Source organism: Tursiops truncatus, chromosome 19 (assembly GCF_011762595.2).
Source record: "Tursiops truncatus isolate mTurTru1 chromosome 19, mTurTru1.mat.Y, whole genome shotgun sequence".
NCBI classification, from domain to species: Eukaryota; Metazoa; Chordata; class Mammalia; order Artiodactyla; family Delphinidae; genus Tursiops; species Tursiops truncatus.
This window is the reverse complement of record NC_047052.1, coordinates 10,400,563-10,423,162: the sequence shown is the minus strand read 5'-3', so window position 1 is coordinate 10,423,162 and position 22,600 is coordinate 10,400,563. Positions and strand designations below refer to the sequence as shown.

Below are 22,600 nucleotides of genomic sequence, written 5' to 3'. Positions count from 1 at the left end.
AGAAGAGATTCTTCAATGTGGCGCCTCAAGTGATTTCCCAGAGTTCACTATTGCTATTCAACAGTGTTTCATATGCAGGTCCATGCATCGTTAGAGATGCAAAACCATGATATCAAAGATGCTAAGTTGGCAAAGGTGTTTTTGCTCAGAAGCCTTGTTTCTCTTCACAAAGAAAGGAAAAAGCACCACAGTTTGGGCTGAAAACATATACAGGAGTCCTCCACTTTCGCAAGTTTGCTTTATGTCACTTTGCTTTTATGAAAAACGCAATTAGCACCTGGTTTTTGCTAACCGAAAGAAATACGAAGAGGATTTTCGTTTTTATGGGGAAAAAAAACAAAGCAAAATAGCGATCAGCGTGGTCAGTGTTTGTTGGTTGGTTTTGCAGCTAACCCTTATACAGGCAGCGCTCACCCTAAGCAGGGAGAGCGGCACCGCCCAGCTCCTTCCCCAGGAACTGCACTAAGAATCTCTGCAACAAGCCACTGTCGCTCTGAACTACGTCTGTGAGCACTTGTGCTTTATGTCCATTTATTTTGTGCATTCATTGCCAAGATGTGTCCTAAGGTAATTGCTTCTTTGCTTTTGTCATTTTGGCTTACGAAAGACTTCATAGGGACACTCTATTTTCAGATAACAGGGAAAACCTGTATAATACTTCTTGTCCATATATGATATCACAAAAGAGGGTATACAAGTGGCCAGTAGGCATAAGAAAGGATACTCAACTTCATTAACCATCAGAACAATGCAAACCAAACCCACTGTGTGATACTGCTTCACATCCATCAGTGGGAGTGGCAAAAATGGAAAAGACAGACAACAGCCAAGTGTCGATGAGAATGTGGAGCAACTGGAACTCTTATCCACTGCTGACGGCCATGTAAATTAGTGCAACCACTCTGAAAAGCCGTTTGGCTGAATCTAGGAAAAGAGCGGTAAGTGCAGTTCCTGGGGCAGGAGCTGGGCGGTGCCGCTCTCCCTGCTTAGGGTGAGCGCTGCCTGTATAAGGGTTAGCCGCAAAACCAACAAACGAACACTGACCACACTGCTCGCTATTTTGCTTTAGGGAAAACATATATATTAACCTATGACCCAGCAACTTCAGTCTTTGGTATGTTTCCAACAGAATGTGTCCATAAGCTCACCCAAAGGCATAGACGAGAATGTTTAGTATTCCTCCTCCTAACAGCCCCAAACTGGAAACAATTTAAATGCCACCAACAATTAGATGGAAACAATGTAGAATATTCATACAGAGGAATTATCGTATGACCCTCTCTTAGGTAAAAAATTTTTAAATAGGCGAACTTAAGCTATGTGACAAATTAGGACAGTGGTTACTTCTGGTGGACAGTCACTGGAAGGGGATGTGGGGTAGGGGTCTTCTGGGACACTGGTAATGTCCTGTTTGATCTGGTTGTGGGTTACAGCGGTGTGAACTTTGTAGAAATTCATTAGGCTGTACTCCACGATTTTTGCATTCTTCTGTGTATACATTTTTGCACTTTTCTGTATATACATTATACCTCAATAGAAGTTACAGACGTTAATACAGAGCAGTGTCTCAGCTTCTCATTTGTGGCTCTGTCCTCTTCCTTGTTTTATTTTTCTTATTGTTTGATTGAGGATGGCTGTGTCTGTATTTTGCTGCTGTTCGGCAGGGGCTTGGGGAGGTGGGTAATGTAAGGGGGATAAGCTTGATCCTCTCCCTACCCCATGCCCCATGGGCCCAAACAATTGGATAATTGGACTCAGATGCCTAGAGATGGCCGTGGTCTTAGAACTAATTTCACATGGCTCAGGAGAGGAAACTGAGGCCTACAGAACTAAAGTTAATTAAGTATATGTGGCTGGCTTGTTGAAAAGTAGGAACAGATTGTGAGTTTCATGATTTCAATTTATAACAGCCTTATAAAAAAGAATGAAATGCTATTTGCAGCAACATGGATGGCCCTAGAGATGATCATACTAAGTGAAGTAAGTCAGACAGAGAAAGACAAATATCATATGATTTTGCTTATATGTGGAATCTAAAAAAATGATACAAATGAACTTATTTACAAACAAGAAACAGACTCACGGACTTTGAAAACAAACTTATGGTTGCCAAAGTGGAAAGGTGGGGGGGAGGGATAAATTAGGAGCTTGGGATTAACATATACACATTACTATATATAAAATAGATAATCAACAAGGACCTACTGTATAGCACAGGGAACCCTACTCAATATTCAGTAATAACCTATATGGGAAAAGAATCTGAAAAAGAATGCATATATGTGTACGTATATGTATAACTCAGTCACTTTGCTGTACACCTGAAACTAACACAACATTGTAAATCAACTACAGTCCAATATAAAATAAAAATTGAATTTAAAAGATAAAAACAAAAATCAGATTGGTACGCGAAGAAAAAAAATTATATCGGCCTTATACACGGGCAGATGTGGTTGCCAATGACTTCTTTCACCTTCAGCCCAAAGATGGAACTTTTAAATTTGCCTCATTCTTTGTGTTAAGTGGTCATTCTCTGTTCAAAAGTGAATCTCCTTCTGAGGAGAAACAACCTAACATCTATGAATATGGGATAATTGGTCAGATTTCCTATCACTCACAGAAAGTGGAATATTGAGCTCATTAACCACGGGGAGACTAAGCGCCTTCCAAGAGCTGCTGTAGCACTTTCCATGTAGGAAGTCACTTTATCCCCACGGTGCTGTAAACCCTCTTGTTATTCCCATTGTAGAGAGAGAGACACTAAGACACAGAGAGATTCACAACTTGCCCAAGGTCCTACTAGTAAGGGCTGCTATGAAAGATGAACTTGGACAGACTACTCTTCACCACTGGGTTATCTGGAATGGGATAGTTTAAGCCACTGTGATGGAGGGCCTAACCTCCTTCTGAAGACATAAGGATACTGGAATAGATAGAAGAGAGGGAAAAGAGGGGGACGTTCCCAAACAAGCAGTAGACTCATGACAACCAAACCAACCAAACAACAAAAACAAGATATATTCACGTGTGTGTGGGCTGCCTAGGTGCGTGTAACTATCTTAGAACATATAGGTCACTAGTAAGCCATATTGCTCATTTAAACAGATCCAGCTTAGCCAGGAATTGTTAAATCTTTGCTTCACTCTATAGTTTAAAGACCATACGAAAAAATATCGTAACTCTGGTTGTGATAAAAGATTTTAACTACACGTCAAGTCACAATATGAAAATAAAAAAGTTAAATAATAAAGTTTCGGCTAGCCAAGAACACGGGAGTCTTCATTCACCAGCGCCTGAGCCCCTCTCTCTTGTTCAGTCACGATGTATCACGTACATCACACTAACTACATCCTCAGCTGGGCTTTCTCACATTTTCTTTCTTCTAGCCACGCCAGAGCATGACCACGGTGTGTCTGAACACACACAAACTCTTCTGTCAGTTACAGACACTTCTCAGTTGCAACACAAGATGAAATCGACCCAGATCACCATTTATTGTCTCACAGATGACTGAATCCTGAGACAAGCATCATTTATACCAATATTCTTGATCTCGAGCCCAACAGCTGAGGATTACACAAGAGGAAATAACGCTCGTCCCAAATCTTTTTAAGTGTCCTGCCTTCCTGGATGCCACACGTAATCCCACCAGCCCCTGAACACACCACATCACACTCAGAAAGGACGCCTTATGTGAGCAGGACAACATGAACAGATTAGTTGAAAGAAAACAAGAGGCCTCCCTTCCACAGGGAAGGCTGGGCTTCCCAGGGCAGTGAACACACTTTTGCATTAAATACGGTTTTCCCTGTTTCAAAGCACTGTGGAGGCACGCAGCTTGTTAGATTTATATAAAGCCTGGTCTCTCAAGACTTTCCAAAGCGAATGGCATCCATCACATTAATTTCCTTGGGGGATCGTCTCAAACATGGAAAATGAAGAGGCCCAGACCATTAAACATCAAAAGAACGTTCTAAATGGTAATTAAAGTTCTTTTAGATAGATTTTCTTTTTCTGGGAGCAGATTAGAGTAATTCAATTGAGAATATTATACGTATCAAAGCTGACAGTGTGAATGTGTGGAGTTGGCTGCAAGAGCACTTAGGATTGCAGACATCTGTTCATTCCAGTTATACAAAACACAGGAAAGAGGGAGTAGGGGGTGCTTACCAAGCCGGCACATGTAGACACAGCGACGGAGGACAAGCTGTCGTTTCTGATAAATCCCTGATAGAAACATCTTGGCACCACGGGTTCCCGAGTCTCTGAAGCACCATCTTTTCCAAGTACCTGGACAATAAAGTGACTGCTCAAGATTGCCGAGGGCTTAAGTTCTAAGTGTAGTTCCTGTCCAAATGCTGAAAATCGGTAATGCAGGGAGCTGCTGGCACTCTGCGCCGACCGCTTTTTCCTGCCGCTGTGCAAAATGTCGTGTGAAACATATGACCCGCCCGAGTCCACTTCTACCGGCGTGACAAAGACGTAATCTGCAATGGGAAAGGTTTCGCTGTCAGCACCCACGGCCCGCAGTGCCCGAGGGTCCCTTTCCGAAAGGCTGGCAAAGAGCAACACACAGCTGAAAGGTACTTGTTCTTTTGCCACGCACCTAAACTACCTATAATTCAGAGCAGCTCATGACAAGGGGAATTGTGTGGTCTTGACAATCAGCTCTGCCACAGCAATTCCTACAGAAACTGTAAGTCAGGCACCATCTTGTAGAACGTCAAGAATGTTTCTGGAAAATGCCACAACTCTCATGGTCTGCAGAGAGAGATGGACTTTTCATATATTAGTCATAGAGTCATCCATACGTAAAAATTGATTTGGGGGAGACAGTATTAATAACTATAAAAACCACAAAGCCAAGAAAGGAACACTTTTTTCCAAGATGATACCTTTGTGCTTAAACTACATTGGGAGCATTGGGGTGGGGGGGACAGAGTTTAAATTTCAAATGTAACTCACAGCACTGAGTAACTTGAGATGAATTCTCAGGTAATTAACAAGTAACTGTAGTTTTATGTTTCCAATATTAATTATATGTGATAATAAAACTCCAGCACTTGTATCACTCAGCGTTTTACAAACGAGCTTTCCCTGGGACAATTCCATTTAATTGTAAGCATAAAATAGAGTGGATACATAAAAATGCCTCGAAATTGTCAGAACTTCCCACTACAGTCTGTTGCTGAAAATTGCTCAGACATGTTGGTGGGGGCGTGTCAGATCAGGGGACACCTGGAAAGACGTGTTTAAAAATACCTTCACTGTTGCTCCCTAGAGCAGCGCTAATTACTGCTTGTCCCAGAAAAGAGAAGTTAAACAACAATTTGCTGCTTGAAAAAACGAGGCTAGCAAACTGTTTTCTATCACACGACATTGAAACTGGAAAGTATCATCCCACAAGATGATCTGGAATATGCCCTCTGCGCATTAAAAAACGCTCTGTATTTCCACTTTCTAGGCACAGAATGGGAAACTAATTTGGACCGTGTTTAGAAAGATTCTGAATAACCAAGAGGCATGTTTGAGTCACTTGGGTCCTTGGTTACTGGAGGAGGAAAAGCAAGAGGAATTTCCCTTTTCCCGAAATAGTCAACAACCGGAAAAAAGAAAAAAAAAAGAAAAAAAAAAAAAAAGAAGAGAAAAGAAAGAAAAAAAGCTAAGGAATGAACAGAAGCCCTGTAGCTAGCAGGGATCAACGAGGGATATCCTAATTGGTCCTACATTAAAAAAAAAAAATCCCAATATGACAATAATTTTCAACTATGTTCTGTGTATGAACCATCTGTTACTCATATTGTTTGAGAAATTCATTCTTACAAGGTTCTTGCCGTTCTCCCCCATTTTCTTCTTCACTCCTTTAACTAGAAATACTACCTAATTGACATGCATATTAAAAAGCAATTAAAAAAATGTTTTTCTCTTAACCTTAAAAAAATTGAGTGGGATATACATGATTTCTCTTCTCTTTAAAATTGCTACTCTGCCGTTTTCCTGGTATGTGGCTTTTGATTAAACACAGCTTTTTCTTAGGGACAAACCACCTTCTCCCTCCCCCATACTAAAACCTAATTGTGAAAAGCATCCCTGACATGTGCTCAGACACAGTCTCTGTAAGTTGATTCTTACCTCCTTGACCAAAGCCATCTGAAACTCTGCCTGCTCTTAGCTGGGAGAACACGCAGAAGCCTTATCCAGCCAGCGGTCTGCAGAATCAGCCTGCAAAGCCCCCCACCCAGACACCTGCTACTAGTTTGTTTCCAAGGGGAGAATGAACAAGCAAGCTGATGGTAATATTCAGTCCTTGATGGGAAGAGGGGCAGTCAGGGCCCCTGTAGTGAGTGATCTGATTAATCGGCTCAGGGGCTACCTAAAGATGAGGTCCTTACAGGTGGTAGCTGGAATGGAGAGGACCTCCAGCCATTTGGCCCTGATGAAACAATGAGGGGTTGTTTTAGAAACTGCAGCCAGCTTTTCTGGTTGGACAAAAGGCGAATTTCTCAAGGGCAAATTCCTGGCTCTCCCCTGTCCCCTCACTCACCCACTCCCTGGCGGCACAGCCTTTCTCCATGACTCTGCCATCCCCCCTCTCCCCAGTATGATCCCTGGTCCCCTGAGAGGAGGAGATAACCCTGCAAGACTAAAAAATGATAAAACCCCAGCTAGACATCAAGGTCTTGCTATAGAAACCTTGGATCAGGAATCAGCTGTTCTCCAGTAGCCCATGGGAACAATGGAAACAAGGATTTTCCTTCCAGGTGCCAGGGAGAAGTTAATAAATGACAGAAGTAAAGAGTGTTCTGGAAGTCTGAAGCGAGGGAACTTCGAAGGAGATAAAGCAAACCCCCCCGCCCCCCCACCAGAGGCTACCTGCTTTCCTCTCTCTAAAAGTGATCTTTGGGAATCAATGATACGAGAGAAGAGAAAAGGGAGAAAGAAGGAAGGAAAGGGAGAAAGGGGACAGGAGTGAAGGGGGGGAAGGAAGTTGGGGGAGGAAAGAAGATGGGGGAAGAAGGGGGCATGTCCTTTCCCGGAAGAGGAAGGAGATGAGGACGGTGCCCTCTGATACCAGCTACCTAGTCAATATCCACTCACTTTCTAATTTCTCACCACAATACGGATTTTTTTTTTTTAAACCAGCCTTCTGTGAACGAGGGAAAGTATTGTTTTCTCATTTATGTGACTTGCAGCTTGAGGCACTGATTCTTCCGATAAGTTCAGAGTCCGGGCCACATCCCCCTCTCCAAACAGGAACCGTTTCCAGGACGCGCGCACACCTGCCACGTGGGGGGGAGGGGTGGCCTCGTCTGCCCTTTCTCTCTTTGGGGGGAAGGAAAGGACAAAGTGCCTGGAGAAGCCCTTCTGCGGGGTGGGGGCGGGGGGGCGAATACGAACCGTGGTTTAATCCGCTGCCGCCGCCGCCTCGGCTGTCACTGGCTAAGGCTGCGGCGACCGACGCACAGCAAAGGCAGCAGAGCTGGAGCGCCTGCAAGAGAAAAGGTGACACCGTGCGTGAGGGGCGCGGCGGGGCTGGGGTCCCCGGCCACCCGCCATCGGCGCCTCCCCGCCGGGCACCTGCCTTGGCCACGCGCCCCCGTCCCGCCGGCCCCCACGGCGGGCCCGAGCGGGCGGCGGGGAGGGCGCACGCGAGCAGGAGGGCGCACTCCATGGTCAGGTGCGGGCGCGGCGGCTGCGGGCGGCGCACATCCTCCCCGCCGCCCCGGAGCGCGGCGCTCCAGGTGCGGCGCCAGGTGGGAGCCGCCGCCGCTCACATCGCGGGCCGGGAGCGCCGGGCCTCCCCGGCTCCGGCAGCTCGCGCGCCCTCCCTCCCGCCGGCGCCGGCCTGCACAGCGCCGCCTGCGGCTCCTGGAGGCGGCACGGGGGAGCCCCGGACCAGGGCTGGCGCGCGCCTCCGAGCGCAGACGGCCGGGGGACTCTGTTCGCGCCTGCCCTCCCGTCCGTGCGTCTGTCTGTGTCGGGGTGAGCGTCTGAGGCTCCCGGGGCCAGCAGAGCCAGCTGGCTCCCCCAGCGCGCCGGAGCCGAGCGCCCGCCTCTCCACCGCACGGTGATTGGCGACCAGCGGCTCCCGGGCCCGTCCGAGCCCCCGGGCTGGTGCAAGGGCGTGGGATTCCCCGCTCCCGCTCCGAGGGAGGGGGCGCACGGGGAGGGGAGGCTGGGGGAGAGGAAGGGGGAGGGAGGGAGCGACCGCCGAGGGAGGGAGGAGAGCGCCCTGGGCCAGGCTGGGAAAACGTCACTGAAGCGCACGGAGGGATGAGCCGAGCAGGGCGGCACTCAGGTGAGTGGCGCGACTTCTCTCGCTGCCGGTGCAGACTTCTGTTTTACAAGTCTCCTGGCGAGACAGCCCAGGTATTTAGCGTTCTCAGTACCTCCAAAGGGCCAGCTGCCCTCCTCTGCTTTATCTCGCTCACCTCGGACCCTCTCCTTGCAAAGGTGGGCCTTATTAACCCCTTGATAAGGTTGAGGAAACCGGGCTTGGCTGGGCTCCAGAGTACCTCGCTACCCAGAGAGCAATCCCGGTAACTCGCAAATCTCAGGCGGCCTGGAGGGCTGGAAGCAAGAGCCTTGCCACCGGCTGCAGCGTGTGAAAACCCAGGCTGGCCGGCGGTGGCCTCACCTCTTCTAGTGACCGCGTTTCCAGCTCCTCAAGATTGAATCCTGGCCCCAGACCCCGCAACGTGCAGAAATGAGCCGTAACATACACTGCTGCCATCGCCACGAATGCGCATCCCCTCTGCCGGGTGCCTGCTGATTACACGCCACGTTTATTTGATCTTTCGATCCCCACTGTTTGCAGTGATGAACAAAATATATTCTCCTCACAGGCTAATGGAAAAGACCCTCAAGGAATAACTCGACCATACCAGAACCAAAATGATCACAAATAGTCTACAGGAAAAGAATGGGGTCCTAAGTTAGAAAGAATAAGAGCAGAATCTAATTTAATTGGAGGGGGTCTAAGAGTGGGCGTGTAACTGTAAGATGTCTGTTAGGAGCTGACATTTCAAAGAGGACCAAAGAGAGGGGGTCAGTTTTATAAAGAAAGAAAGGAGTGAGGTCTTGCATGTCCGGAGACGGAGCACAGTGTAAGTGAAGGTCTTGAAGTAGGAAACGTACCTGCCATGATGGAAGGCCTACAGGCCGGAGGGAGAGACAGAAATAGCAGATGGCCAGGTCAACAGGACCTTGTGGGCTGTGGGTGAAGCATGTAAGAAATTTAGATTTAAGATTGTGTGTGTGTGTGTGTGTGTGTGTGTGTGTGTGTGTGTGTGTTCAGGGTCTGTTTCACTGGATGCATCAGTGAAGATCTAAAGCTGGGGCTAGAAAAGCAGAGAAGGTGGCACAGCTTCTGTGTGGAAAGGCCTCACTGTGAGAAAATCTAGGTTAAACAAATCACGTGGGTTTCACGACGTAATCTGTTTAAGCTCTTGTGGCCTCCATTGTATAATCTGTAAAACGGGAGTTCAGCACAATCTAGCAAAAGCATCGCAAGGATTAAATGCATGTCCTTCTGAGCCCTTTATAAGTGGGCTTTAAAAATAAGAACAGACGGTACCCGGAATTGCTTTTGCTTATCCATCTTATGTCACACTTGAATGTGCATCAAAATCACCCATGATGCTGCTTAAAATACAGATGCCTGGGCCACCAGCCGTGGACGTTCTGATTCAGGAGATTCGGTGTTGGGCCCAAATATGCATTTGTAGCAAGCAGCTGTGGGTGATTCTGACCCAGGTAACTTCAGTGCTTTATGCTTCTAAAGGAAGCTGGAGGGGTGCGTGGTGTGCTCACACTTGGCCCAGTGAAACCATGTCCCTGATCTGCATCTCTCCCGTGAGACACCTTTGCATGGAGTCATCCACACCCCTTTGGTCTTGCTCTTTTGCGACCAGGAGTAGAGGTTCCTCACCATGGTCAGGGCTTGAGTCTCAGAGAACACTTCTTACCTGTGCTTCTCACCCTCTGCACTATTGACCTTGGGGGCTGGATAATTCTCTGTGGTGGAAGCCATCCTGTGCATTGTAGGATGTTAAGCAGCGTCCCTGGTCTCTACCCACTACATGCCAGTAGCACCCTCAGAATTGTGATAAAACGTTGTGATGTTACTAGATGTCCCTGGGAAACCAAATCACCCCTAGTGAGAACCTGGATGAATAGTGTGGACTCCAGTCCTACTCTGTGGCATTTTTCTCCATTGATGTGGAGCCTCATAGCTTCTCATTCAATGGGACAAGTATTTGTTGAGTGCCCACCGCTGAGGGACTGGAGCCTCCTCTTGAACTTCCTCTAAGTGTCCCATCCCCCACTGATTTTACAGCTCTTCTCCCGTACCCTCGGACACGTTTGCACCCAGGAGATCCTGACCCTCCATGGTTTGGTACAGAAATCAAGACCCCCGTCTCATATACTCCTATGTGAGCAAAACTTCCCATTCCATTCATTTGCAGATGCCTGGGTCCAATTTATTCTGTAGGGCTGACACACAAACACTGCAAGCTCCAACTTCTGGGACGATTTTCCACACTCCATATTCCAGGAACTAGCCCTGCAATATGTATACATTGCCTCTAGATGGTGACAGAGAGGCGGGAGCACATGGTCCTTTCAGCTGTGAACTGCAAAGGAGCACCAGCTTCTAAATTACTTGGAAATCTAAATCTGAGCTGATTTTAAAACTATAAATCTAAGACACTATAAAGAATATCTAAAGTTCATAGTAATCTGTCTCAGTCCATTTGACATGCTATAACAGAATACCACAGCCTAGGTGGATTAGAAACAACAGACACATATTTCTTACAGTTCTGGAGGCTGGGAAGTTCAAGATCAAGGCACCAGCAGATTCGGTTGGTGTCTGGTGAGATCCTGCTTCTTGGTTCATAGATGGCCTTTTTGCTGTGTCCTCACAAGGTGGCAGGGACGAGGGATCTCTCCTATAAGGGCACTAATCCCTTTCATGAGGCCTCGGCCCTCATGACCCCTCATGACCCTCATGACCCCTCATGACCTCCCGAAGCCCTCCCTTCTAAATGCCATCATACTGTGGATTAGGTTTCAATATATGAGTTTGAGAGAGGGATACAAACATTGCATGAACAAATGGGGAAAAGAAAAAAATGATCCCTTTCATGATGTATTCTGTCATACTTAGCCCAGACCCTGGCACAGAGAAGACATTCAGTAAGTATTTGTAGGAAGGAAGGAAGGAAGGAAGGAAGGGAGGGAGGAAGGAAGGGAGGAAAGAGAAAGAGAGGAAGGAAGGGAGGGAGGGACAGGGGCAGAGTGAGGGAGGGAGGGAATGGTGGGGAAATGGAAATGGAGAGATCACACAGTTTCACTCTTTTCCATCCTTTAAAATCAGTGGCACAGTTCTAGGTATTGGTTTCTCATCTTTTTACACCGACATAAGTTTAACCTCTTTTTCAAGATAATATGCTTTAAGTCACATACCTCCTCCTGGTCAGAGCAAGAAATAAATGGTGATCCCTGTTATTGATTCACTTTTTCCTTGATCTCTGCTCCATGAGGATGCAAGGGTCTCTTGCACAGAAAGGAAGAAACGTTTAGCCCCTCTCCCATCACAGCTGACTTTCACAGAGGGATGCTGCCCCTCCTCTGGCATTTTAAAGCTGCACTGAATGGTCCGTCAGGTTCCTGACGGTTTCCTGTAGAAGGCATTTTCATGTCCAAAGAGAAAGATGTCCAAAGCCAAGTATCCGAACCTAGAACGGGGTAACCTAGAAACAAGTATCCGAACCTAGAACAGGGTAACCTAGAAACAGTAAACGGGACTTATTTCAACACAGTAGCCAAAAAGAAAAATAAAGAGATGGAAACGGATTTCCATCCTTGAGCCCTGAGAGGCAAGGGCTGCCTCCTGGCCAATGTCTCAGAAAACAAGGTGCAGTTACAACCGCGTCCTCAAAAACAGTGGGGAGGGGGAAAGGGAGGAGGACAGAGCAGCATCTTCTTTAGAGATAACCATCCAGAAAGATAAAGTGTTTCCTTCACCATGCAAAATAAAGAGTGAAATTCAAGCAAATGACACGCATAGACGGGTTTTCATTAGTGACAGGAGATCGTCCGCAAACCCAGTTTAGGAACTACCAACTGTTCTCTCAGCTCAAATTATATTTAGTCGATCATGCCGCTTTCCTGGGACACAGGCATCAATTTCTTCTCTTTGCAACCTGCGCTTGTCTGACTGTCTCTATGTTAAGACTTTCTCTATTCATCTCAGCTTCCCTTGCTCTGTCTATATGTGCTGCTTCACGGCTCTATTTTCAGCCCTTTCCCAAGCCCTACAATTAAAAGTAGCTTGTCTGTTCCAGACTGGAGAGGCAACGTTACAACTAGACTCCCTATTCCCACAGACGAACTCAAGGCCAAGTTCTGCACTCTCTGTGCAGCAAAGAATGGAGCATATATTTTGCCAAAGCTCTGGAAAATCTCAGGCTGCCGGAGAAAGGGAAATGACTCTTGTCTACATGAAGTATTCTCTCCTTCTCAACCACCAGATCTCATCACGCGCAGGCTTAGACATCTGCCCCGATGACTCCCAAACTCACAGATTTAACACCAGCCCATCTGCCCGAAGCCCGGGACAGCCAAGATTGGGAACAACTACTGCTAATCAAAATCACCTGGGCAGTTGTTAGACCTGACATTTCTGGGCATCCCTATGAATATTCCAATTAAGTGGGTCTGGGATGAAGCCCAGACAACTGTCTTTGAACCAACACCTGGGTGTTTCTGATGTAACTAAATATATTACAAACCCGTAATTGTGGCCCACTGTACTTACACCTCCATGTGAATGCCAGCACTGCTTCCTAGCCAATAGGGTTTAAAGCTTCTGAGATGCCTTCGAGTCTTTTTTTATTCACGGAGAAAGCAAAGTATAATAGAAAGAATAAAGGACGGGCTTGGGATTGGCTCCTTGATACAGTTATGAGCAGGAAGGATTTGTTATTTGATTAGATCTTTGAATTTTGGAGAGAGTGATTTGCCTTCTAAACATTTCCATCTCCATTCTTCTGGTTTAATCCGTGATTTAGACCTGCCCAAACATACTAACACTTTCTTTTGGGCAAAAAATGTCTGGCCAAAGCGGGGTTGGGGGGGGGGGCGCGGTGGTCTGGACTCAAGTGTGACTTGTTAGAATCATTTGCTGGTGCTGATCTACACAATTTGGGAGAATAAACCGTGTTTCAGCTGAGGTTGTCACGATATGTGATTAAAGCCTGGATATTGCAGCAGCCATCCCCTTGAGCTGCAAAAATGAAATCCATCGAGGAGGAAGGAAAGAGGAAAATATGCACGCTCCAGTTTGAGACCATGATTCTCGTACCTGCGCCTTTAATCCTTGAAATCACTGCCATTTAAGCCAAGAAAGCTCTTTCCAATTCCTTTGCCTTTTAAGTTGGTTTGTATTGGGTTTCAGTCAAAGTAGTCCTTGTATTTTTGCTATGTGACCTTGAACGCAGTCTTTTATGTGTTCCTCTGTCACACAGGCTGAACGATCCTTATTTCACATCTTTTTTTTTCATGAGGGTTGAATAAAACAGAAAATGTCTGATGCAGAACCCCAAACCACTGGTGCTTGTTAAATGATAGCTCTTCTCCCCTTTTTTGGGAACTTCTTTGAACCTTATTCCTGTAGCCACTCCACTTCCTTCAGCTGTGAACTGTTGCTTAGAGATGGATGTCATCTGAATATTCTTTCATCTAAACTCCAGGCTGGATCCTGATATCTTCCATTAGATTTAAGGGCTGCAGCTCCTAGACACGGTGTGCATTCAAAAATGGTGCACCCGTAAGTTTGTTTTCGAAGTCTGTGAGCCTGTCTCCGGTTTGTAAATAAGTTAATTTGTATCATCTTTTTAGATTCCACGTATAGTATGATATCATATCATGTGATATTTATCTTTCTCTGTGTATGTATAACTGAATCACTTTGCTGTACACCTGAAACTAACACAACACTGTAAATCAACTGTACCCCAATATAAAATAAAAATTAAATGAAAAAAATGGTGTGCCCTTCTGAGGCAGCATTCGAAGTAAAGTAGCCAAAATTTGGAAGCTGTGCAAATTAGGACAAGAGTGCGCCTCTGGGCTACTGACTCCTTTGGGGGCAGGATTTAGAAGCCTAGGACCTATTGGATTCCATTTCAATTCAAGCCCAGGCAGGACACAGCCATCCACAGTGCCCAGCTTGGGTTGCAATCTTTTCTTAAGCCTTTCCTTATCTTGGCTTGGGGAAGTGAATGGGAGCAGAGATTCATCCCACTCACTGCTGAGTGCTGCATTACAATTTCTAAATGACCGATTTCATCATTTCCCCCCATGTACTCAGCATCCTTCCCATGTGTTCCCACTCTCTCGGAGTGCCCTTTCAAAAGGCTGGACCGTGTAGGTGAAGGTAAATGCATTGGTCATTTACCCTTCACTTCTTCTGCCCTCAGTCTCCTGAAACTGTCCCCACTAAGGCCAGACTCCAAAGGGTAATTTCATAATCATGAGATGAGAAAAGCTATTTTAAAATAAGAGAAATAAGATCAACTATACTTCAACAAAAAAATAAATTACAGGGCTTCCCTGGTGGCGCAGTGGTTGAGAGTCCGCCTGCCGATGCACGGGACACGGGTTCGTGCCCCGGTCCGGGAAGATCCCACATGCCGCGGAGCGGCTGGGCCCGTGAGCCATGGCCGCTGAGCCTGCGCGTCCGGAGCCTGTGCTCCGCAGCGGGAGAGGCCACAGCGGTGAGAGGCCCGCGCACCGCAAAAAATAAATAAATAAATAAATTACCAAATACAGAGAGATCAGAATGTGTAAACCTTTCACTCAGAGAGAACCATTAAAAATGTTTGCGAGAGAGAGAAACTGAGCCCCTGGCAGTGTGTCGTCTTTAAATTGTTGTAGCACTTGAAATTCACGGTCACTGCTTCCTTTTCAAAAACCTCTCACCTGCTCAGATTCCAGGTCATTACCTTGTCCTGTTTTCTCCTTTCTTGTTTAATTTTTACTTATCAAAAAATTTCCCACCCTTTTTATGTCCGTTAAAGGTTGGCATCCACAGACTTCCATTCCCTCCCCTTGTCTTTTCTCCTAAGATCACCTCTTCCGTTCCTGGACGTTCACATCCCATCTGATGTGCCGGTGTCTCCCAGATCTCTTTTTCCAGCTCAAATCTCTGTTCCAAGCTCTAGACACACATTTCTAGCCACTTACAGGGCAGTTTGACTGGCTGCCTCAGAGGCACCTAAACTCAACAAGGCACCAAGCCTGAACCATCAGCTACTCTCCGTCTGCCGCCATCTGCCCAGAACCCCAAGCTGGGAAGTTTGGGCATCTCCCCTGAATTTGGGAGGCAAAGCCGGGAGGGGGGAGATTTATTTTTTTCTACTGATCAACTTCTTTTATTTTTTAAATTATTTTTAATACAATTTTAAAGGTTACACTCCATTTACAGTTATTACAAAATACTGGCTATATCCCCGTGTTGTACAATACATGCTTGCAGCCCGTCTTACACCCAATAGTTTGTACACCCCACTCCCCGACCCTATAGTGCCCCACCCCCGCTGGAAGTCACTAGTTTGTTCTCTGTATCTGTGGGTCTGTTTTTTTGTGTGTGTTTTTAGGTCTGGTTTTTTTTTGAATTTTATTTATTTTTATACAGCAGGTTCTTATTAGTTACCTATTTTATACATATTAGTGTATACATGTCAATCCCAATCCCCCAGTTCATCCCACCCCCACCCCACCACTTTCCCCCCGTGGTTTGATTTTGTTGTTATATTCACTAGCTTGTTGTATTTTTCGGATGTGGAGGGGGAGATATTTGTCATCAAACCTCAGGATGCCTCAAGATCAGTCCCTCATCCTCACCGTGATTGCTTTAATTCAGGCCCTCAGCGTGTGTCACCCCTGAGACTGAAGAGAAGGGGCATCTCATCTAGGACAGACTCCCCTGATCACTGTGGCTGGGTGGGTTGGGCTGAGTTTGGCTGGGTTAAGTCCATCTCCCTGTGTTCCTACAACCTACCATTCCCTCAGCCTCTGATCGGTCAGTGAGACAAGCACAGTGGAGGCCAGACCCCACCCCAACTGTCACCGCCTGCTTAGAGCAGAGACGATGCCATCGACATCTTTGTTTCCAGTACCAGGAACAGGGCTCACTCACGGTGATACTGTGTTGAATGGAAACCTCATTGCCTGGAAGGAAAACAATCCAGGCTGCTGAGACAGCCCTCCTTGGCGAGTCCCAACCAGGGAACCTCATTATTCCCACCTCCTGTGACAGATAGAATCCACCACCTAACTGGCCCCACACCTGCCTGTGAACTAGCTCCAGCTCTTTTTATTGGTTTTCACTCCCTCCCTTATTCCCCAGCATGGCCTCATTTTGTATCCCATACCTCACCCTCCAGGACACAGTGGTCTTTCTTTTTTCCCCTCCCCTTCCTAACCAAACCGTTCATTCTCGTTGTTGTTCAAGTAAACCTAAGGGCCTTGAGGCTTACCGTGATCATCTCAGCCATAGGACTCCCCAACTCTGCAGATGGCCTCAACCTGGGTGCACACTGGCCAAATCCCAACCCCAGAGATCCTGAATTAGGGGGTCTCAATGCCCATCAGGAGCATTTTTAAAGCCCCCTGGCTCCAGGTGAATGTAAAATGCAGCTAGTCAAGACCCAACCGCTGTCTGTTTCCTCTATATTCAGAGTACAATCCCCGGACCAGCAGGCTTCCCATCACCTGCAGCATCTCAGTTCCAGCCTCGGGCCTGAATCACGTCCTGCGCTAATCAAGAACGTGCATGAGACCCAGGTCCCCGGGTGGTTGTCCACACGTGAACGTTTCAGAAGGGCTGCCGTAGAGTCAAACAGGTAGGATGGCGACACCACTGGGGAAACCTGGATAACCTCGTGCCCTCTAGAAGCCTCAGTCTCCCCATCTACAAGATGGCGATAAAAACAGTACTGTCTCCCAGGGATGGACGGAAGAGAACTAGGGATCTTCATGACCGTCAGGGGCGGCGCTCGATGAAGCACTTGCTAAGTGGCAGTCTCATTAGCATGCATTCTCTCGCTCTCCCTGCCTCTCTCCATCCCTCTCCCTGCGATGGCTGGGGGTGGGCAAAGCAGGTCCACTCTTTATTTCTAGGATGCCAACTGTGTTATCCCGGGAAGCACAGCCAGTAGGAGGCTGGCAGATGCCACAGTCACATCCACATTAAACATTTCCAATTTTAAGCACAAAAGAAGTTCTGTTTCCCTTGATTAACCTGCATCACCTGAACCACCACCCTGATCTGGGCTGCTAGACACCCCATGTACCCAATTACACAATCACCTGCCCACCAGGAGTGCTGTATGGGGCCTGCACCCCGTTGCGCAGGCAGTCTCTTTCCAGAAGCTGCGTAGTCACTTTGGTCCCCACCCTGCCTGAGGCTGGCGTTTCCAAAAGGCTACCGGGCACCATTTCAAGAGGCTGATCACTTAAAACCAAGGACTGGAACTCAACTGGCTTCTGCAAGGAATTAATTGAAGGAATCCAAGGTGCCAGAGGGATCATTGTAAAAGGGATGGGAGGGGGCTGATTTCAAATTTTTACAGGAGTCTGGGATCTATTTAGAGAGGTTCCAAACATCAGGGGTGGTGTCCAGACTACAACCCAATATTTTCTATTGCTCTCTTTCTGAGAGTTCAAGCATCCCCTGCGATTGCATGGAGTCTCTCTGAAAACCTGACATTGAACTGGGACATAATAACAGGCTTGGGACATCAGAGCGCCGGTGCCTGCTCTGCAGTACTGGACGTTTTTATGTGCATTACATTAAGAGCTTCCATCTCTCCGGACAAAGGGGGGAAGCGCTTCCATGGTGGGTGGCCCCAATTAAACCCTGTGCCTAGTGAGTTTCCGCCGAGGCTGACTGGAAGGCAGCCAGCGCTGATTAGAAAGCAGGTACCTCAAATGGCCCAGTGCTGCTATAATGAAAAGCCCTGGAAAACTGCTGAACGACAAAGAGGAAAATCATCACAATTAAACCCCCCACCCCATGCTCCCTCATGCCTAAAAAAAAAAAAAAAAACCCTTCTTCAGGATTGCCTAAATATTGCTTTGCCCAATGAGTTAACCGTACAGTAAATGAAAGATCTCTTGCAGACATGCAGCTTTGAACACACTGCTCTCATTAGGAAACAGTTCTCTGGTTTAAAAGCACAGAAAGAGAATGCAGACAAAAACAACCCCCCCCCCCCGCCCCCGCCACAAAGAAAGCAGATAATTTGCCTGACAAGTAGACTGAGTATGGAAGGTCTGCAGATCGGGCTTAAGTTAAAAACAGTAATAAGTATTTGTTTTTTAATGATGACAAGACCAATACAAGCTGTTTTTGAAAACCTCAGAAAAATAAAGTATGATGAGAGAACAAGCGTAATTCACCATCCACCCCTCAAAGATGACCACAGCTATCATGGTACCTTCCTTCTGGAAGCACTGTTTTATATAGTTGAGAACTGCATTCAATATACTTTTGTGAATGGCTTTGTTTCACTAGTATCATATGTGGAATATATGTTGCAGGTATTAAAATTCCCTGCACCACCGTTGTTAATGGTTGGGACATAATCCATCAGAGGAGTGTAACGTAACACACTTAGCAAAACTTTGGAAGCTCTCTTGCTGTAGAACAGCTAAGCTATAACAGTAGCAGCAGCAGGGACGTCGACGCCATTGCCCCCAGAATGGGGAAGAGCGGTGGGGACTCATATTCTGTGAGTCACACTGGGCCAAACGTTTTGCCAGGTAATGTTCTGTAGGGTTCCTCATTTCATTGTCCGACAGCACTCCGAGGGGGTCATTCTAATCCCCTTTAACACAGAAGGAAACTGGGGTTCACTGATAGGTAAGGTCACCGGCCAAGGTTACTAAGCTAGTGAGACACAGCCAGGATGATGACGCAAGTGTGTCAGGTTCTCCCTTCATTCTGCCTTCTCATCCATTTGAAGAGACACAGCAGCATACTCAAAGGGCATGAGTTTGGAGTCTAAGTGTCCTTTCACGTACCATGCAAAAGCTAAGCGCCCAATGAATACATATTTCATAAATACCTTTCATTCTACTCTGAATTTCATGAGTACTCTCACTCACAAACCTAAAACCTTTTGTGGACTGCACCCAAAAAACGTTACATTCACGAGGCATATTTTTTTCCCAAGAGCTCCGATTAAAATTTTAATTTTATGTATGAAGGATATCATAGGTTTAGTTAATAACGTAGAACTAGGAAAATTGAAGCACAAAGCAAACGTATGTCTCAGAAAGTTCCACTGTGGTAGACAGAGACTCGAGTTTGGTTGAGAAAGAAATGTAGTGAGGACAATGAAAATAATAGAAGTTACTCCCACTAATTAATTGCTTACTTGGTGGTGGGCCAAACACCGTGAATGTAACAGGGAAGAACAAAATCTGACTCCATGTTGGATCTGTTTCTTTTACTTTGACCTTTGCTTTCCACTGCTTTTGTTCTGTCTATAGCTACTGGCATACACAATGGCCTCCCTTGGGGAACCCTGCCCCTGCCTGAATGTTAAACTAAAGTGCCTTTGTTCAGGCCACAGGGAAACACCCTGACCCTGCCCACCTGTGTATGGCCAGTAAAGAAGAAATTAACACATCCCGTCCCCTAGGATGGCCAAAACCAGGAGATATTTTGCAAGACTTATGGTCTTTTTACTTCCTCACCTCCTCCCCCCCTCTCTGTTCTATAAAAGAAACTGGCACCCAGACCCCGATAACATGGTACTCTAGGACATTAGTCTGCCATCGTCTCAGATGCCCAGCTTTCTGAATAAAGTCTCTATTCCTTGCCTCAACACCTTGTCTCCCAATTTACTGGCCTGTCGTGCAGCAAGAAGAGCAAGCTTAGACTTGGTAACATGAACATTTAAAGAGCAGAAGCATTAAAGTACTCCGTAGCATCGTTGCTTAATCTGGAAAAGGAAAGTAAGAATGTCAAATGCACAAAAAAGTAATTCCTTGCTGACATAATTTGGGTAAGTGTCAGGGGTAGAATCTGAAAGTGGGTCTACTGTTTTTCAGATGCCAGATTCATCTCAGCCTCCTAATTTACTGGGTAGCATGAAGCCTTGGGCCAGTGGGTACAACACGCCCCCGCCCCCCATCACGCCAGCAGGAGTTTCAGGTTTCCAGGGAGTCTCAACAGAAAACACTCTACTCCTGGGATCCAGCAGCAGATGTCTGTGGAGCCATCCCTGAAGGCTTGGCCAGACAAGACCTTAGCTGGGAATGGACAGCATTTGAAATTCATCCTGAACTTTCAGAGTTACATTGCAAAACACCTTCATAATTCACCCGGATTATCCCCGGGTGCTATAACACTCACCTGGCAGGCCACGGGCCTGATGCAAGATGGCATTTCTATGCTCAGATGATCAGGAAAGGGCGCTAAGAGAAGCAAAAATCAGGGGCCTGCTGGAGGGACGAGGAAATTGAGGGCAAAAGCATGGAGAACAAAAGCCAAAGACAATAACTATCAAATGGATGCAATGTAATGTGAAGACAAGTGAACCACTTAAAAGGTGCAAAGAGAGGAAACAGTGTGTGAAAAGGTAGCATCCCGACGTTAAAATTGGTAGGTATTAGATTTTTACAGCTATTTAACTTTGACCCTTATAACAGCCCTGTGAGATTGCTAATAGAAATAGCAATTGATAAACTCTAAGCTAGCACATAGATTAGTCTTTGTGAACCTTTTTAATTCCATCTTTATGTTAAGCCAGATGATGACTAGGTGTACCCTGTCCCTTAAAATGTGACCACAAGTGGTGTGATCCCTGACTCCCTTGTGTTGGGTTGGCCAAGAAGTTCCTTCGGGTTTTTCTGTAAGATGTTACGGGAAACCCCAAACGAACCTTTTGGCCAACCCGATACTATTGGAAGTCTAGTGGCTTTGCCAGAATTAGAATGACTTCTAGACTCTGCCTCGCGTGTTTCCGCTGGCTCTCCCCAAACTCACTACATCCCCGGCTCTCACCTACTCCACTGTTCTCTCCTCTTCTCTGTCCTGCATCAACCCAGACACAGAACACAGCATCTCTTGTTTCCCCAAAACCACTCAAGAAAGGCATTTGTGTGTGTAGCAGTTGTCACTAAAGTTTGGGGACCCAAATGCTTTTTATTTTTGATTGTGGAAAAATACCATCTTGGTCAGGGTTCTCCAGAGAAACAGAAGCAATAGGACACGTGTAGATACATAGGAGAGTTATCATGAGGGATTGCGTTTGGCCCACCCAATTATGGAGGCTGAGAAGCCCCACTGTTACCAAGCCTGTCGCCTGAGAATCATACCCCTGCCCCTCCCTCAAATGGAAAGTAATTGCTCTTATCTAAGTTTCAGGATGAAGCTGCAAAGAGAAAAAACATAAGAACTGGTTAGAACCAGCTAGGCCCAAGATGGCAGAAGATTTGACTTCCAGTCGACCTTGAGCCTCATTACACGCTCATTGTAATACATTAGCATATGCTAAATAACACACCCACAGGCGCCATGACAGTCGATGTTGATGATTGCCGTGACAACAACAGAAAAGCCCATGTAAGGACTGAAAAGGAGAATTGCTTCAGTTCTGGGTCCAAACCATACCCAGGTTCTCAGACAACTCATGAATATTCCTCCTACTCTTTCCAATGCCCCCCTTTTACTTCAACCCTCCAATATATTAGGTGTCTCGAATTGGGCTGAGAAGTTGATTTACGAACTAAGTTCCCGCTTCTCCCTTTTTGGCTGTTGAATAAAGCTTGTGCTGTCCCAGTCTCAGCATCGGTTTCTTTATTGGCTGTGCAAATCCGAGCGGAAAATGAACCTCCCTGGCCAAGACAAGGGGTCTTGGCCTGGGATAGGACCCTGGCACGGGTCCAGTCGACCAGTTCATAACCACACAATCGACATCTGCAAGCTGGAGGCCCAGGAAAGCCAGTGCCACAATTCCAGTCCAAGCCTGAAGGCCTGAGAACCAGGCGGGGGCCAGTGGTCTAAGTCCCGGTCCAAAGGCCTGAGAAAACCAGAAGTGCTGATGTCCAAACTCAAGGGAAAGTGTATGTCCCAGCTCAAGCCCAGAGAAGGAATTTACCCTTCCTCCCACTTTTGGGAAATTTTGTTCTATTTAGGCCCTCAGTGAATTGGAAGATGCCTACAGGCATTGGTGGGGACTGATCTCTGAACCTAGGCTACCCAGTCAAATGCTAATCTCTTCCAGAAACACCCTCACAGACACACCCAGAAATAATGTTTTATGGGTTATCTGGGCATCCTTAGCCCAGTCAAGTTGACACAGGGCTTCCCTGGTGGTGCAGTGGTTAAGAATCTGCCTGCCAATGCACGGGACACGGGTTCGAGCCCTGGTCCGGGAAGATGCCACATGCCGCGGAGCAACTAAGCCTGTGCGCCACAACTACTGAGCCTGCTCTCTAGAGCCCACAAGCCACAACTACTGAGCCCATACGCCACAACTACTGAAGCCCTCGTGCCTAGCGCCCGTGCTCT

General features: G+C 46.7%; 1 protein-coding gene and 1 long non-coding RNA gene across 2 annotated transcripts in view; one reads left to right on the top strand and one right to left on the bottom strand.

Annotated features, from left to right (window-relative positions):
* Positions 1 to 8,150, bottom strand: part of ADAMTS18 (ADAM metallopeptidase with thrombospondin type 1 motif 18) — a 161,103-nt gene extending 152,953 nt beyond the window's left edge. The window contains exons 1-2 of the mRNA XM_073796769.1: positions 7,402 to 8,150; positions 4,174 to 4,490 (exon numbers count right to left, since the gene is read on the bottom strand). Coding sequence (XP_073652870.1) covers positions 4,174 to 4,490; positions 7,402 to 7,675 — 591 coding nt within the window. The 5' untranslated portion in view covers positions 7,676 to 8,150. The remainder of the gene's footprint in view (positions 1 to 4,173; positions 4,491 to 7,401) is intronic.
* On the top strand, positions 7,378 to 21,868 carry LOC141277222 (uncharacterized). Its single transcript, XR_012328268.1, has 4 exons — positions 7,378 to 7,506; positions 16,755 to 16,919; positions 20,137 to 20,689; positions 21,449 to 21,868. It is a non-coding gene; the product is annotated as an uncharacterized lncRNA (long non-coding RNA).
* The last annotated feature ends 732 nt before the right edge of the window (positions 21,869 to 22,600 follow it).